This window comes from Plectropomus leopardus, chromosome 5 (genome assembly GCF_026936395.1).
Source record: "Plectropomus leopardus strain MGB_pleo_1.0 chromosome 5, ASM2693639v1, whole genome shotgun sequence".
In the NCBI taxonomy this organism is placed as follows: domain Eukaryota; kingdom Metazoa; phylum Chordata; class Actinopteri; order Perciformes; family Serranidae; genus Plectropomus; species Plectropomus leopardus.
In genome coordinates this window covers 33,659,371-33,677,784 of record NC_142180.1, presented here as the reverse complement: position 1 = coordinate 33,677,784, position 18,414 = coordinate 33,659,371, and the positions used below count along the sequence as shown (strand labels likewise).

Sequence of the window (18,414 nt, the reverse complement as noted above, 5' to 3'; positions counted from 1 at the left end):
AAATGACCTGAAAATATGTTCAACAAAATATATTTTTGTTGTTTTTTGTTGTTGTTTTTGTTTTTTAAAGAAAACTATATAATAATCATTTATTATTTTTTATTTACATTTTTTTTTTTTTTTTGCCTAAATATCAGGTAATTTTCTTGTAACTTTTTTTTTTTTAAGCCAAGCCAAACCGAAAATGAGCAAAACAGGTCCCCTAATGTAAGTCTGTTCTGCCATTTTCCCTGATGTCAATCCTGTTTCATCGACAAAAACTGACATATTAATGATAAAAATAGACTGTCCTTAAGAAAAAAGGCAGACACAAATAGAGACATTGGAGATTTTTAGTTCACTTCCATATAAAAAGCACACATAACTGTACAGTAAGCAAACATTTAACTGCCAGCACATTTCAACTGTTGTTTCTTCACTGACATCTCGTCTTTAAAATAACAATTCTACGAAGCAGAAAGTGCTTCAGGAGACTGACAGTTACAAAGTAAGCAGTTCTTTTTTTATATCCAGTCACACACAGTCTCCAAACTGACCATCCAGTATATATACAGCTTGTATAAATAAAAGTTGTACAAAGAATAAATTAGGGTCAAATCCTGTACAACCAAAGTCATCAGAGGAGCTCCCTGTTGAATGGACCGCAGAGTTAAAGTGAAATGTACTGGGATTGCTAAAGTACATCAATATAAATAAAAACAGGTAAAAAGTAGAGCTTTCCATCCTTTCTTTGTTCACCCAGACAGTCTGCATATGGCTGCTATAATTCACAGATTTCATAAATGCTATAATCACAAAGGGGCGACACAGTTTTTAATAGAGTAGGATGGACACCCTGTAACATTTTTTTTCCAACTAAACTATGACAAAGTGCACTCGATAGGATAAATTAACTGACGCACAACAATAGTCTCACATTCACAACTCTGATCATAATCATGGGGGAGAAAAAACACCATGCTGCACGAAAAAAAAAGACACTGAACTACATGGAACTAATGTTTTACACTTGATAAAGGGGTCTCAACAATAGGCTACTGATTCTAATAACACACTTAAACATACCAACAGCTTTTTCTCTCACTGAAGCCAAAAATTGTCACTATTTCTTTTTTTTTATCTGGCTGTTCTTCACTTAGCCCATCCTTAATACTCAAACCAATTTAAAGCTGGGATAGGCAGAAATCTGGAAAAGGAAGAAAATATTGAAAATTCACCCTCCTCCTGCAGCTCCTACTTCTCTGTCTTAAGCCCCTCCCACCGGACGACCACTGATATTTGCCCATGCGTCATACAATGACCCAAATACGTTGGCGTATTTAATTATATTTCATTGTAAAGTTGCACACAGCACATTTGCTCAGCTGCTCCTTGCCTCACGCTCTCTGTTTCTCAGATAAATAAATAAATAAAAAATAAATGCTGTTATTGAGAAAGAGTTTAACGAGTTGTTTGTGTGGGTTGTGAAGCTCAAAAAATCTATCCACTGATAAAGAATCCGAAAAAGGAAGATAGGCTTATCAAAAAGAGTCTAAGGCAAAAAAAATAGTAAAAATGTTATAAGAAAATCACCAGAAAATAAGCAAGTTAAAAAAAAATCCCAAAAATAATCTAAAACGGTGATGAAAAAAATACATTTATTTAAAAAAAAAAAATTCGGTAAAATAATTTTAAATATAAAATTATTCTAATTATAAATATAGTGTCTGGGACATAAATGCTGTTATTGAAAAAAGAGTGTAACAAGTTGTTTGCGTGGGTTGTGAAGCTCAAAAAAATCTATTCACTGATAAACAAATGTCTTTTTTGCCACGTACGTCAATGAGAAAAAGTCGTTTTGGGCCACAGGGCATCATGTGACGGTGTAATTACACTGTTAGGCCACTATGACTTCCTTGGGGCCTGCCTTAAACGCTTTTTGATGAGCCAGTCTTCCTTTTTTGGGTTGTTTTGCAGTGTGGGCAGTTGTTACCAATGGTAGTACAGCAAATTTTTCACCAGTTTTCACCATCTAAAAAGACGTGCACGCACATCTGCATTTGTATAATAACCATTAGGTATGTCCTCGCTGAGAAAGTGAACTGTGATTGACTTAAGTGTCCTTTCCCGGCTTCGATTTTCTGTTTTCAGAAGTTTGAAAACGGAGCCACAAGGAGATGCAGAGGTGTAGTATTCTCTCAAAACACTTAAATTTCAATATTCTGGGTTTATTATGGGAGTTTTGCCCAATGAAGCCCATATTCGACTGCCTACCACAGCTTTAACTGCTGAAATACATATTACAACTTCCACCGAGATTCATTTCATAAGTCTGTTAGTGGAAACAGCAGGGGGCTCTGGTGTTTGACGCTCTTGCTGTGAGGTGTTTTGTCAGCTTTTATTTTGAAGCCGGATCAAAAACTGCTAATTCAGTCAGCAACCTAAACAGCTCTTTTCCAGAAATACTTTCCTTATACTTAGACAGGCCCAGACAAAGTTCTGTTTATATGTGAGGACGATTAAGACGTCCCTTTTTTTTCCCTGCCGTAAAACGAAATAAAATGTATTTAGTCACGACTGAAGGCTGGTGCCAACATTCATGTGAATGAAATTGTGGCTCTGGGTTTTGCCAAGTCCTTATTAGCCTGTCATGCTAGACCCCGACCAATCAGACGGGAATGAATCGCTCCAGTGAGCTACTGATGACTATGGGAATTTCCGATGGTGGGACATGTTTTAACAGTCACGTCCTGCCAGTACACACTGCTCCGCTCTGAACAGTGAGAACCTCAACAACAGTTTTTTTTTTTTTAAGGTCTTCAGTGCACTCAAATAAAAATTACACACGGAAACAAACCATGATCCCACATGGAAAAATGGAACCCATGTGCCTTCGCTGTAATTATAAAGTCAAAAATGTTTCTCAACATCTCTGATCTATAAAGACAATTTCCAAAAGCCACACGGAGAGCCCATTAACCCTTTAAAACCTGAGCAATTGCTTTGATTTCTTTCAAAAACATGGTGAGAAGGCAACAAGCAAACTTAACAAAACACGTCCCAAACATTAGCCAAAAATTAGTTTAAAAAAGTTACAAGAAAATCACCATAAAATAAGATACAACAAAAAAAATAAAAAGAAAGAAAAAAAATCACAAAAATAACCTAAAGCAGTGATTAAAAAAAGCATTTATTTAACATATTTTTTCTCTCAAATCATTTTAAATATAATTTTTTTATAACTATAAATCTTAGACATTTAGACATTTTTAGGGGGTTAACTTTCTAATAATCCTACCCTCATGTTCAAAATTAATTTTTAATGACCTTTTACTAATTTCTTGCAAGTTTCTTGCCCATTTTATTGCCTTTTTTCCATGTTTTTGAAAAATCCAGGTTTCAAGGGGTTAAGCAGCCAAACAAAAACATTTCTGGTTTAGTATAACACTGAAAACTAGTGCATTATTTAAAAAAAAAAAAACACAGAAAAACTCTGATGGAAAGCATTTCTGTAACAGTGTCACACTCAGACATCCACAAACCTCAGCAGTCTCTATGAGCCAAACTCTGATTGGACATGTAAATGTATGAGTTTGATTACAGAACGTCCCCACATGTGTTTTATGTTACACGCTCTGGAAGGATTACCCGAGAGCGGTCCGGCAATTAATCCCCCTCTGCTGTGCACTTTCACTTCCTGGGGAGCAGCGCTGCGAGTCTCTGCTTCTTCATTGGCAGAAAATGGATCTCCTGCGAGTTGACCTTCTTCAATTTGATCGCCCTGTTCTTCGGGACCTTTTTATGCGGGTTGTTTGGGTCGTGCTGCTCGCCGTGTGATGCGGACGGCACCGCGTAGAGCTGCTGCAGAGACGCCCCCTGGCTGCCGTCCCGTTTGATGGAAAAGTTCTTGGTGGAGACTCCTGAGAGGCCTTTAATCTTCCCGCAGAGGATGGCGGGGATGGCGTCCTTCACCGAGACGATGACCTTGGCTGTTTGCGAAGCGCTGACTATCTCGAGGTTTCCGGGTCCGCTCAGAGACGCCTGCTGAGAACTGGACCCTCCAGAGCTGCTGTCAACCACCCACTTATGCTGCCGGCTGAACTCCAGCGAAGCCAGACTTCCCAGGAGTTTGGAATCTAAACTCTGAGTGCATTCGACGCCCAGAGACAAAGACGTCCCGCTTGTTTCCTGACCAGAGTGAAAAGCTACTTCTCTGTCTGACTGAACGCACTTTTTCCTCACAGCAGGCACCGACAAGTCGAGCACACTGTCCTGCTGCGGACTGGGGTACTCCTGTTTTAGTTCAACCGGACACGCTCTGACAGAAAGGTCTAGAGCTTGTCCTTCGTCTAGAGGAAGCGAGGATGCATTTTGTGGCTGGAATGACGGCGTGCATTTGCGTGAAGACAATGATGGAGAGGTAGTATCTTTTGGAGAAGTCTGAGTGCTTTTGCTCACAGTGCAAACTGGTTTTGGCATGTTCCCCTTCGAGTCCTCGGTCTGAGGGACGGGGATGGGGATGGGCAGAGGGACGGGCAGAGGCACTGGCAGGGGGATGATGACCGGGTAGGGGACTAAGAGCGTAGCAGGAGGGACTAGTGGCGCCAGAGGGGAGGTGTAGGGAGGTGTGAGGGGAGGAAGAGGGAAGAAGGTGGAGCCTGGTGACTGGCAGGTGGATGAACCCGCCTGGGACGGGAAGAGATCCTGCAGGATGGCTGCAAACGCTGGATTCTGCAGCAGAGAGAGCAGATTGGCTTCCTGCGTCTGTCCTGCTGTCTTCTGATCGACGGCCGGAGGTAAACCAAACGTCAAAGGGTTCTGACACAGGACGTTGTTAGCGGTCTGAGGAATCACAGAGGGGCTCATGTGCTGGATGACCTGCTGATCCAACACCAGAGGAAGAGAAACCGGGCTTTGGCTTGTTATCAAGTACGGTGCTGCCCCCATTTGGCCGAGCTGAGAGCCGGCTGCTCCGGCCATCTGGAGGTGGATGGGCAGCATCAGCGGGCTGTCTCCCAGGCACACCGGGTGCAGCACAGTTGTGGCGACTTTGAGCGCCACGCCTCCCGGAGTTTCAGCGGTGGGACTCACCACTGACGGCGCAGGAGGCTCCACCAGGTTCGACAGCGCTCCTTTGCTCAGTCCAGGCGCGCTGCTGCCGCAGGAATCCACAGGAGCGAGGGGAGTTACTCCTTCCTCCACCTTACTGGGGATTTCTCCTCCTCCTCCTCCTCCTCCTCCCACCTCCGCGCTGCACACATCCGTCTGGGACTGCGTCATGTTTACAGACACATCGTCGCTGCCCTCCATACTTCAGTTTGAGGAGTCAATCGAAATCTTCAGCAAGTGCTAGTGACAGGTTTCATCCATTATTCTTCTCGGCAGCCCTGAAACAGGAAACAGGATGTTTAATGATGTGCAGGAGTTTCAAACATTTGCTATAATGTGGAAAATCTTACACGTGTACTGAAAACTGTACACAGAGCTGTAGAACGGTCTGGAGTTTGTCCTCTGAGCGATGACATTTGAACGACGCGCTCTGTGTTGCGTCTGTTACAGCTCAAGAAGAACGAGTGTTGGATGTTTTTCTTTATACAGCACTGTGACTTATGAGTTAAACAGCAAAATATTCCATAAAATTATGATTAATATATCGTACTGTGCATGCATATTTATTTCTCAGTGGTCTCATTACTAAAATACATCATACAAGAAATACGTATACAGTAATAAAAACAAATATTTTAGAATAAAAAAACTTCGACTGGCTAAGTATTTAGCGTGACCTCCCTCTTCACTTCACATTTCTTGAACTCTCTTGGGCAGAAAATATGAGATTTACAAAACTAATCTCCAGAGATCAAGACAGATGAAGTTTTTAGAGCTTTAGCCCTAAAAGTCTGAGCTTGTAAGAGACACAGGTCTTTTAGCGCACGGTCACTCTTCCTGGTAGTAAAATCACCTGAATAAATACCCAAGCTGCTTTGACGCTTTATTCTGTTCAGAGAATATATGTTTTGTGGCTGATGGTGACGTTTTGAAGTAAGAAACAGCCTACGGGCTACTCACATCACAGATCATTAACTATACAGAGTCTGTATTAACACCACAGTTTTAATTATTGACATATTCAGTGACACAAAGACATGTGGTTTGTGTGATTTGAGGAATAACATCAGTGCAGATGTGAAGCCTTGACTATAGGCCATCTGACTAATCTTTAATGAGAGCTGTAGTCTTGTTTTTTTCCTCTGTGTTTGACTGTTAGGCTGATATTTTTCATTTATTTATGTAGTTTAAGGATGACAGGTCTGCTCAGCTGATTTATATACGGCAGCAAACTGATATGTTGCTCTTTTTCATGAGAATTTGTGTAAAATGGAAGTTTGTTTATTAAGATCCCCATTAGCTTCTGGTTTAAACAGCAGCTACTCATCCTGTGGACTTTTTATTGACAATTTTTCATTAGCAAGATTATATAAATACACAACATTTATACTCACAGTCTGACTAAACACATTACAACACACAACAATCAACATAAACTCAAAGACCGACTAATATAAACAGTCGCTCCACAGAATGATAAAATACCTGGAAATTTATCTTTTATATCAGAAGAAAAACGAGACAGAGACCATTAAAAGTAAACATCATATAAAGTGTGCGTCACTATTTCTTGTGTACGTAAATACAATCTTAACTTTTCGTGAAAACATATTTATATTACTTTCAGAAATCCAAAAACATAATGCACTGTTCTCTGTATGTCTTCAGAAAATGACTGTTAACTGCTGAGAAGCTGAACTACAAAAAGAAATCACAGATCGCCTGTGAAGCATTTTAATAGGCGACTGTGTCACAATTGGAGACTGCAGACAAACTGATATATGGGTCCGATAACATTTTAATGAATCAGATCTGACAGGATGCGAGTGTTTCTGTGACTTCCTGCACAGTCTAAATGCTGCTGGAGAAGTCAAAAATCTGTCTGACTTGATCGCAGCTTTTTGTCACCGCCTCCTGCTGCGGCCGCCTGCTCTCGTCCGCTTTCCAAGCGTCTCGAACGAGCCCAAAGACACAAAATTTATCCCAACCCTTAGTCTCAGAATATATAAAGTACAGCTCCAAAAGACATCCTGCAGTTCCCATAATGCACCCCTTCCTGCCAAGTAAACACTCACATCTTTGAAATTGCACACCTCCGTTTGTCACATAACCTTTCTGTTACAAAATCTGTCATTTTCCAACCATCTCTGAGATAACCCCGATGACATCACCATGACCTCATCAAGCTCACCTTCTCAGGCTTGAAAAAGCTCCACCCGAGCTGCGGCGGAGATTATCCTACAGTTTTCACAGGCTGAGGAGATCTGTAAACGGACACTGACAGCCTGTGTAAAATTAGCAAAGCGTCCCTTTAAATAAAGTTTCAATTGGCCCAGTTCCTACATATTGTGGCTGTAGCCTGATAGAAAATCTCTCTCACTGAGGGAAAAACTCAACATACAATTAAAATGCATCATCCAGAGCACAACTCATCCCATAAAACAATGATCATAATCATCATAAATCATCACAACTGACCACGTAGGAGCCGAGAAGATGTAATATAAAACAGGAAATTGAGAGTGGGCACATGACCGAGGCGGTCTGTTGTACGTCCCAGCCCTGTTATCTCCAGCTGTTACTGTGATTAAAAATTAAAAGGTAAACAGAGACTGGCCCAACATGAAGCTGGTGACAGTGCGGCTGTTGTGTGTCTGATGTAAAGCACTTTGTTGGCTCGTTCAGGTGCACAAATAAACCGTATGTATGTGGTTTTTGTGCCCAAACGTAACCGCATGATATCCATAGCCTGTTATTAAAATGCAGAAATAGTAAAGTTTCAGTGTTTCAGCCACAAAATAATGCAGTGTAATGTATCCATGTTTTGCCCTGTTTTTGGTGACTAGGTTGGGGAAATTAAATATTGTACAGCGCTAGTGCAACAACAGTGGCAGTAAAGTTTGGCATCAAAATATAAAATTTGGCATTGAATAAGGAAACAATAGAACTGAAAATCCACTGAAAAATAAAACAAACATTGTATTTCATTCTGATTTTTTTGCACTTTTTTCTACAACAGTGTATTAGGGACAGATAAAAAAAAAAAACAGAAAAAAACTGAGGGCATCATTTCAATAAAAAAGTCAGACCTTTCCAAGATTAATGTTGCAAATTTGTGAGAAAAATGGACATTTCTGAGAAAAAAAGTCTTATATTCACATCTGTGAAGAAAAAAAGACAGATATGTTTTTTTGTGTTTGGGGGGATCAAAGCACCACATCATTTCACTTTGTATCAACCTCATCACACACACGCTGCCAAAGCATGTCTTTAAAATCAGTATGTGCTTTTCATCTGATAGGCCCAGTTCACCTGAATGTCTCTTCACAGTCCAGATGCTGATGAGAATCTGGTGATTTCGGGCTAAAGAAATAAGTATTTCCTTATTGCTAAATCCAATTGCAAAGTATAATTTGATAAGTTTCTCCACTGCAGGCATAAAACAGCAGCGTCTGCGTGTTGAGGTTAATCTAAAGTGAAGTGATGTGGTGCTTTGATCCCAAGAAACACTATTTTTCTGATTTTTTTCTCACAAATTTGCAACTTTATAAACTCAGAGAAGATCCTATTTTTTCTTTTCAAATTTGCAACATTACTCTTGGAAATTCTGAGTTTTTTTCTCAAAATATTACCTTCCGTTTTTTAACATTTTTTTAACCCAGCGGCCTTGATAAGCCATCGTAGAAAAGAGAGTGACATGAAGGAAAACAAAAAAACAAAGATTGTTAAAGAAAAACATCAGAATGCAAAAAATATCAAAATAAAAATGTTTAAAGCCTGTTTTATTTTTCAGTGGATTATTCTTAGTGCCAGTGTTTTTGAAGGCCAAATTTTATTTTTAATTCTCTATACATGCCACCAACAAAGATAAACACAAAAACAGATCATCTGCTTCCTGATCATAAAAAAAAATGGCCTTTATGCAGTGAAACACACTCCTCACTCCATTATGCTGCTTGTGTTTTCCTCATTAGAGACAGAATTAACAGTCTTTAATTTTCCCATCATTCCCTTGTTCCCCTCCCCCACTTTGGTTAAGGTTAAGCCCGAGGTTAGAAGACATACGCAGCTGAAGAGGGAGAAGTCTTAAATTCACACCCCCGAGCTTCAATAAGCCGATATAGACGAGGTTTTACTGGAATAAAGTTCATAATTGATCCATCTCAGGACCTTTCTGTCTCTCCAGGACAGCATCTCCGTTGTTATCATGCTTTTATAATCCCACTGCGTGTTGGCTTTCCTCCTCACTACATGACACTTCCACACGACACATGTCCTGCCTGCACTGGCTGTCAGCCCTCATCCATCTGCACTGATAAAACATCCCCTGGGTGCCTGCGGACACAATGCATCCGATGTCAGCCAGGTCAATTATTCATACTGATGGGAGCTCCGAGGATAATACGTTCACTTTTAACAACCTGAAATCCAACAACAAAGTCTCCCATACCTTTTAAATTAACAGCTCAATTAAATGCACACATGCAGTTCCAATTTTCCTGCAAAAGCGTGACACTTTTTTCTGAACAGCCTTCATGTGGTGTTGGGTTGCCTCAGAGAGCAGCGAGGAGGAGCGCTCGATCCCCCCAGGCCGTGCTTTACATTGTGCTGTAGCATAGATGAGACATTGTAACACGGCTCTGATGGATTACACGCAGGATTCTGCAGCCAGACGGTCGGCCGATAACCTCGTCGCCGTTTCACGCATGAGAGAGGTCCGGGAAGCGTGTGCACCTCGGGAATACTACCACACGCTTTAACACACCCTGTAAGACCCCAATAAAAGCTTTCGTGCATTTATGGTTTGAGGCTTCTGTGCTTGTTCCAACACAGTCTGGAGTCGAAGGGCATTTTAAGGGAAAACTCGCCACCTTTTATGTTAATGTTTGATCATTGTTGATGCTAATGTAGAGAATATAAATTCTTTAGTGCGTGCTATATTGACGGTAGGCGGGTTTCCATTACAGATTTGTGCAAAACTTACACAATATTTTTAAAGTGTCCATAAAACAACATTATGAGATGACTGTGTTTCCTTTGAGTGATGTTATGTGACGTCTCCTCTCATGATAACATTTCGAGAAGCATGATGATGGATGTTCAAAACATGAGCAGGTTTATTCCTATTGCAGCCACCACACTAGCCGCCATTATTTCCAATCTAAGGCGACGTAGGCGTGTCATGCAAGCGATAATGGAAAGACAAGCTCCTTACACATGGGAGGGATTTCTAGGAGGTGATAGTACACAATTTCAGAGGAATTGTGGATTCAACATTTCTGGATGATCCGCTCAACTTCTCAAGAGTTATGTGATGCAATAACAACTCTTGTAAGCGCCTGCTGCATCATGTTCCCACTGACAAGCGCATAGCCATAGCTGTTTATAAACTGGCTTCCTGTGCAGAGTGACCTATAAAAGCCAAAAAAGTGTTTCCATTGCAGTTTTACGAAGCATGGCTTTTTCAAATTGCCTGAAATACCACCTCATGCAAGCATAAAAACTTTCAACAATATCAGATAGCACAATTTGAGGGTTCATGGAAACCCACCTAGTGATGAATTTGGATGCTGGAAGAGCTACAGGCTGGATTTCACCTCCGGCTGCAGGGGGGCGTGCTCTACACGCCCCTCGACAATCGAGCTTCTCTTTGACTGTATCAAACTGTCCGCGGCTGCCGTTGAATAATCATAAAAAATCTCTTCTCTTACCACTTTTCCTTGACCTCGAAAAATGTCATGGGGTCAAGAAAAATGCAAAGGAGATTCTATAAAGATTTAAATGACCACTGCAGTGCTAAAGGCCCAGACACACCAAACCGACATCTGAGCGGTGACGAAAGCCCCCTGCTGCGTAGCTCACGCTGCTTTGTCGCAGCCAAAAAGTTGCACGTGAACACACCAAACCGACGGCCAGCCAGCATGTGTGTTCTGCACCTGCGTGAGAGGAAATACTCCTCTACACCAGCAAAGAGCTCATCTGTATTCATAATATCGTTAATATCATCATGATCATTACTTTGTTTCACAAGGATCTAAAAATGGGAGAAAAACCCTTTGTTCAATCTGCCTCACAGATTTTTCACAAACTTTTTCTTTATAATACTTCCCTGTTTACTCCCATCAGAACGTTGGTTACGTGATTGCAACCGTCCCTATTACATGGAATATACGCAAATTACTGCCTCATGATTATGTGGGTTATATATGAATTTTGGTACATAACCTCTCATGTTAAATATATGAACAGCACATGAGAACATCTGGAGAAATACAGGCTATACTTATAACTTTTAAACCTCAGCTACAACATGTTTTGGCCAACAAAGTCATAGCTATAGTGGGTCACGTGCGATGCATCCTGTGCAATGCACGGCTCAGCAAGCAGGAGAACTCAGTCAGTATAGCACGCACTGAGGGATTTATTGCTTCATTCGACTATATTTACCATCAACACTGATTGGAGATTCACATAAAAGGTGGCGGATTTTCCCTCTGAGGGTTCAAAGAGGAAGGCAGCAGTTGTTTTATAGGCCAGAGTATCATGGCTGTCTACATGCATGTAATAGACATAAAAAACACATCCTGCTTTGTCATCGTGAAAACTCATTCTGCAAGTCATGGGACCACAGGCCACACAAAAAAGGCAGTTTGTAGACATGAGAATCCAAGTAAAAGTACGGGAATACATCCATCTCAGGCCCAATCCACAAATACTTGGGCGTTTAAAATTCCTCTGTGCATGTTCGCTCTTCATCCATACAGCTGTGTTTTTGGTCACTGAAAACAAACTTTTTAGAAAACTCTGTTCAGGGTGAATATACATAGAGACTATATTTTCAGTTTTGACATGTAGACAGAAAAAAATCTAAGAGTTTTTGGCTCGTGATGTCGCAGTGAGAGTTGTTGTCTTTTCTGAGGCTTCCCAAATGACGCGACATTTTGTGCAAACGTACAGGAGGCCAAAATAGTGACTGCTCTAACGCTGCTAACAGGACTTTTGCTGCATCCATGTGTCATAAAGAAGTCGTAGTTTGGGAATTGGGAATTCGTTCTTCGTTGTGTTTGTTTGCTTTGAGGTCGTAAAGTGGGAAGAACATGAAGGCTACAAAGAAGATGGGTTGCATTTTAATGGTAAGAGAGGTTTCCAGTTTCTTTATATTTTTATAAATTATTTTATTTTTTATACATTTTATATATATTATATTTTTATATTTAATCTAGGTCACTCTACATGGACAGCAGTTAGCTTAAACACCATATTACATTTTACATGTGATAAAAACTGATATTTAATACGTGAATTAATTAAAAAAAGTTTATTACCACTAACCAAACATTGACTTTTGCCCGCCATGTTTATGCATTTATGACAACAAGTCGGCAACTCGTGTTATAAAATAATGTTTAATCAATCATGCTTTATAATTAAAAGTTTGCTTTCTTGCTACTGATAGCTACTGGGAACAAAATAACAAAATGTATAATTTTTTACTGTCATTTGTTGACACTTCTGTTGTTTTCCGCCATTTTTAAGCTGCCCCGAAACATCATGTAAATGTCACAACTCGGGAACTCGGGTATCATTGAAATTTCCTAATTTACTTCATATTTCATAACGCAAACATACTTCATATTTACAACTTTGGAGGGCTGTTGATGTGCTAGTAACTCACAAATAAAATAAGGCAAATATGCATGTGTATAAATGTACAGTTACTCTTTTATTATATTGAGGAACGAAGGCATCAAAGTGCACTATGATGCACTAATGCAACCCTTCACTGATGACCTTTTTCCAGGCTTCTGATTGGCCAACGTCATCTTTTTCTGTGCGTCGCTGCCTGTTGGTTTGGTAGGCTGTTGATAGCACTTTATGGATTTTGATTTTGGACTTTTTTTTTCGAGGATGAAGGAGGAAATTTTTCAAAAATATCCCATATACTTGTGGACTAAACCTCACGCACATAATGTCTGCATGCCTGTACCTCGCTTTTATTTTCTGAAGTCTCCTAAGTCTCTATAATAAAATAAACAAGGAAAACTGGACTTTATATTCTAAATTAAGAACCAAAGTAGGAAATAAGGATGTATTCTATTTTTCCATTTTCTGATACTATGGCCTCACTCGCCTTCCAGGAAGTTTGTGGCAAGACATTTCCTGCTTGATAACGTGGTCATGAGATCTGTGACACGATAAAGCCTCGCTGACCAAAGAAGTCTTTCTTTGTTAAAACTCCCCTACTGTCTCAGGCTGTGATGATTCGGCCTGACTGTGCACAAAGCCAGAAAAATATAACCCAGATTATACACTCGGTCTAACTGCTCCTCTTTACTCAGCTTCAAGGGTGAAATAACTTTTTATGCTCCAGCTTTTTGTTGTATGAGAAGACATTTTTTAAAAAAAGTGAGCATTACTCTGAGCCCTCAGATCAGGTGACCTGATGCTAATCAGTAATCACCTCACGCAGCAGCTCGCAGCTCGACTCGCTCCTCGACGAATCATGTGAGAACGATGTCAAATGCTGCAGACGAGCAGCAGAAGAGGGAAGTTTCACCAGCGGAGAGGAGAGTGAGCCAAAGTACACAGAGATCATCTTTGTTTTTTCCCCCGTTACAGTATCGGACTGTGACTTTGCTTTGTCTCCGTGTTATCACAGAGAGAGAAGGTCACAGAAAGATGTCACACATCAATAAACAACTTGCTGATATTCCACAAGTCAGCTAAATCTACTCTTTTAGATCCCGAGTTAAAGGGCCAGTGTGCAGCATTTAGAGGGATATATTGGCACAAGTGGAATATGATATAATGAGTATGTTTTTTTATAGTGAATAATCACCTGAAATTAAGAATGACTGTTTTTGTTATTATATCTACACAGGAAACAGGTCCTCATTCCCAGAGATCACAATATTGAAGTCCATGTTTCTACAGTAGCCCAGAACAGACAAACTTAAGACTAACGCTTTTTACAGAGAGATCACTCAATAGAGCCGCTACGAAGTCCCGTCTTCATACCACCTTTGCATTATATATATCTACATATACAGTACTGTGCAGAGGTCTTAGGCCAACATAGATTTGTTTTTTTTTAGCAAAGCTATAATGTTGATATGTATCAATTCATTACTCAGTCTCTTTATTAAGATATAAACAAAGAATACAGACAAACACCAAAAAAGTCAGAACAAATTTGAGTTTTTGGACTCAATATTTAGTGTGAATCATGGAATCGTACAACATTAACAAAAGGTAGCTAAAACAATCAATATTAGGCTTCGGACGTGTCTTGAATGCAACCTGATGTGAATAAACCAGAAGTTTAGTGTTGTAAATCTCAAAATGTCTGCCCAACTTCACCCTGCTGAAGTAATTTTATTCTGAAATATTTGTGTTTTTAATGCTGAATACAGATTTCCTTTATGTTGTGGTTATATTTTTGTAACAAGACTACTGGGAAATAAATATTTATAACTGTTGTAACCTTGCAAAATAAAGTTTAAGATGGCCTAAGACTTTTACACAGTACTGTATATAGATTTAGATATATATATATATATATATATATATATATATATATATATATATATATATATATATATATATATATATATATATATATATATATACATATAGATAGAGAGAGAGAGAGAGAGAGAGAGAGAGCGAGAGAGACAGAGACAGTTGTGTTGTGTTATTCACTGTCAAGTCTCTATTTGATCACGTGTTTACAGGATAAGATCATAGGTTAGTTATTTTATAAAGACACACATGGGCTCTTCATAACTTTGTAAACGCCTTACGCCACTGGAACTGTATCACCTCCAGCTAAATCTAACACCTCTTAAACAGCATCTGTCAACCCGTAATCACACAAAAATTCAGATTGCAAGGTCTGCGATCTGTCAGAAAATTAATTACAACCTTGTGTACAAAAATAGCTTTGGGGTTAAACATATTAATCTTCCAAAGACCGGCTTGTAAACAGAGTCAGAGTTTTCCATTTCCACATGATGATACAGTTTGTAGATTAGGCTGTTAAAAATAGCATCAGTGTTTCCATTAAATATGAGCTAATGCAAGAAACGCGCAACGCAAACAAACCTGCAATCTTGTGTCTTTAAGTACTGATAAGAGCAGCAACGCGCCGAGCGCCGTTTGCAGCTCTCATCTGTAAGAGGTTTGTGTTCACCAGCCAGTAACAGCTAATTGAGTAAATAGAAACGTAACAGGGAGCCAAATGAAATCCCTCCCCTGTCCCCGTTACTGTAATGATTTCCACATTTCCTTTTTTCCTTTCCTTGCGTAAGTCAATAGCAGAGAGAAAACAACAACGCCTTCAACTCAATTGCATTAAACTGCACTGCAGTCCAAATACATTACAAGAACGACTCACTTTCTTTGCCCCGGTAATATTTCCTTATTCTGGGTTTGATTTGCAGACCACGGGGAACAAAGCACCGGGGACGCACCGAGCACGGCTGATGATCTAAAGGTCATCGCCCTCAACACCCCTCCGCTCCGATAGCCAATTACATCTCATTAGAGAGACACATGGAGCCTCATCATGAGCTTCACGTCCTCAGAGTGCTCCCACATCAGGACAGATTTTCTTTTATTCTGCTGGTTGTCCTCCAGCTGTTCTCCTAAATGCCGCCGTAATAGTCAAATCTGATGAATAATTCAACACGACTAATGCATACAATGGGAATAGTGATCATTGTGTCACAGTTTTACCCGTTTTGCTGCTGAGAAATCCTTATCAAATGGAGAAATGGAAACAATATTTAACCAATTAGCCGAATTTAAATACATTTATACAGAGGGCTTACACCGCTGGGTCAAGTGTTGTTATGTATATGAACCATACTGCGCTCATTAGCAAACGGGTGGCTGCACAAGACCAAAGGATGTGAATAATCAGAGACTGGACCTCCCAGTTTCCACAAATTTCATGCTTAATACTTTGTATGGCCATCTGTCAATTTCTGGCTGAAAGTGGATTTGAGCTGATAAACGGAAAAAATGACAAAGAGGAGTCGCATATTTAGACTTTAAAGACATGCTACACACATGGTATCTTGGTAAGATTCTCTACAATTCAATCATTCAATTAATTTTACTGAAACCACGAGCACCAAAGAAGACGGTATTACAGACATAGTAAACAAGAGAGAAGAAAATATCTCATAATAATAAGTTGTTTTTTTTTCAGTTCATGTAGTAACGTCTTAGTGCCTTTTCTTTGTTTGTATTACTTTTGTTTGTTTCTTTGCTTGTTTGGGTTGTTTGGCAGATTTTCAGGTAATTTTTTTGTACTTTCCACACATTTCTTGCTTACTTCTGGGTCGGTTCCTTTTTTTGTTGCTCATTACCGTTTTTCCATGTTTTTGAAAAGAATCAGTTAAGCCAACAATGAGGCTTAGCACTAAAATCAGGATAAATTGTGCCATCTGCACAAAAAAGGTAGTAATATCACATACTGTGGTGTCGAGATGTATGAGGAAATGCAGGAAATGGGAATCAAATCAAATTTTCTTCATGAAGGAGGACCCCCCTTTTACTGTGCCCCCGTCCTCTAAAAACAAAGCAACGCCCCTGTTTAGAGATAATAGTAAGAAATCATTTCCCACTAAAGAAACTGAACATTACAAATTACAAAGTGGACTAGAAACATTAGAAATTAAAATGGGCACAATGTTTTCCTGCTTCAAGTGTATAGAAGCCCAAAATAAGACTATATATGAAAGTGTTTCTGCAAAAGCTGCTAAAATGCACCACTTTCTGGTAGCAGATCTATGATTGCACGAGATGATGGGACACCAGTGTAATGCACACTCAGTGACCTGGCCATGCTCCACCTGCCCAACTAACGCCAAACACAGGCATCATCAGCCCCGAAAAATTCTCACTTTGAGTGATCAGTCTCACTAAAGCAAGATGCTCCACTTACCTACACATATTTCTGGGATTTAAGTACATTTACTGGATTTTTCTCAGATTTTAGGACATTTCTAGGATTTAAAGACATTTCTGGGATTTTAGGGCGCATCTCAGATTTTAGGACATTTCTTGGATTGCAGGACATTTCTTGGATTTTAGGACATTTCTTAGATTTTAAGACATAACAAAGATTTCAGATATTTCAAGGATTTTAAGACATTTCTTGCATTTTAGGACATTTCTAGGATTTTAGGACATTAATGTCTTAGGACCTCTGTTGGGAGGTGCAGGGAATTCTCCATTGGCATTTTTTTTTTCATAAACAAGCTTTATTTTGATGCTGTTTTATGCACTCTGGCATCTAATGTATACTAACAGCACAAAACAATTCCCAGAGTGAATTGCTTTATTATTATAGTAAATTAGAAAATGGTTGGGGGGCCACCTGGCACCCTATAGGGGGCCTGATCTGAATTACTCATATTACCCACTAACATCTTGTTTTGCACCCCCATTCAAAGCAGTGCAGAACCGGGCCTGATGCACACAGTCTATTGAATCCAGTGTTACTGAGACAGGCCCTGAGTGTGACACCGCCGGGTTCATCTGAGGATATTTTCATTATTTCCTCCATGGTGACATTTTTAACCCCCCACAGACAGCATTTACCGTCCTCCCGGACAGAGAGGCGGATCCTGAGGCCGGTCTCCGGTGTGTCTGGTCCCTCAGAGAGCCGACGGTTCGCCATGAAAATCAGGAGGCTGTGCGCCGTGTGTGCGCACATCTCCACACATCACACGGCTGCAACATGAAGGGCTGAGGGCGCGTGACGCTCCGCTGCCATTTAACACGTTAATATACGGCAGCGAGAGGGTCCTCGTGCTTAATCACAACACGTTATTTTTAAAGTTTCAGTACAGCTGGCGCATTTTTAAATAAACGAGCTCGCGCTGACAGGCAGTACGCGTTTCACGGTGCAAGCTAGCTGCGCAAATCACCTCTAAATGTGGAAAAAAACGGCTTTAAAACGTTTTAAAACCGAGCGCGTGCCACGAGTTTAATAATTCCCAGTTAATCCACGTGCTAATGTTCAAACGAATTAATGTTTCAACGACGTACACATGAGAGGAGCCTGAGCTCACCCTGTTTCATCTCCTGCCCTTTAATCTAATTCTGCCATTAAAATCCAGTTTTACCGCAAACATCAACATTCACTCACCCAACAAGCAGACGAGCGCGTGAGCAGCTCCCCAAACCAGCTGCCGTCTCTCACTTATCAATGAATGAGACCCGGAATACTTTCAAATAAATAGATAAGCTTCTATTTATCTCTTCATTGCGGTCTCGTCGTAGCGACTCCAGACTGAAGCTGCGCACGCAGCT

General features: G+C 40.2%; 1 protein-coding gene across 1 annotated transcript; it reads right to left on the bottom strand.

The window, feature by feature from the left end:
• Positions 1-318: 318 nt before the first annotated feature.
• Positions 319-18,409, bottom strand: rai2 (retinoic acid induced 2). Its single transcript, XM_042483827.2, has 2 exons — positions 18,251-18,409; positions 319-5,366 (listed from the first exon to the last, which is right to left on the bottom strand). The coding sequence occupies exon 2, from the start codon at positions 5,287-5,289 to the stop codon at positions 3,670-3,672; it is 1,620 nt and encodes a 539-aa protein (XP_042339761.2). The 5' UTR covers positions 5,290-5,366; positions 18,251-18,409; the 3' UTR covers positions 319-3,669.
• Between the last annotated feature and the right edge of the window lie 5 nt (positions 18,410-18,414).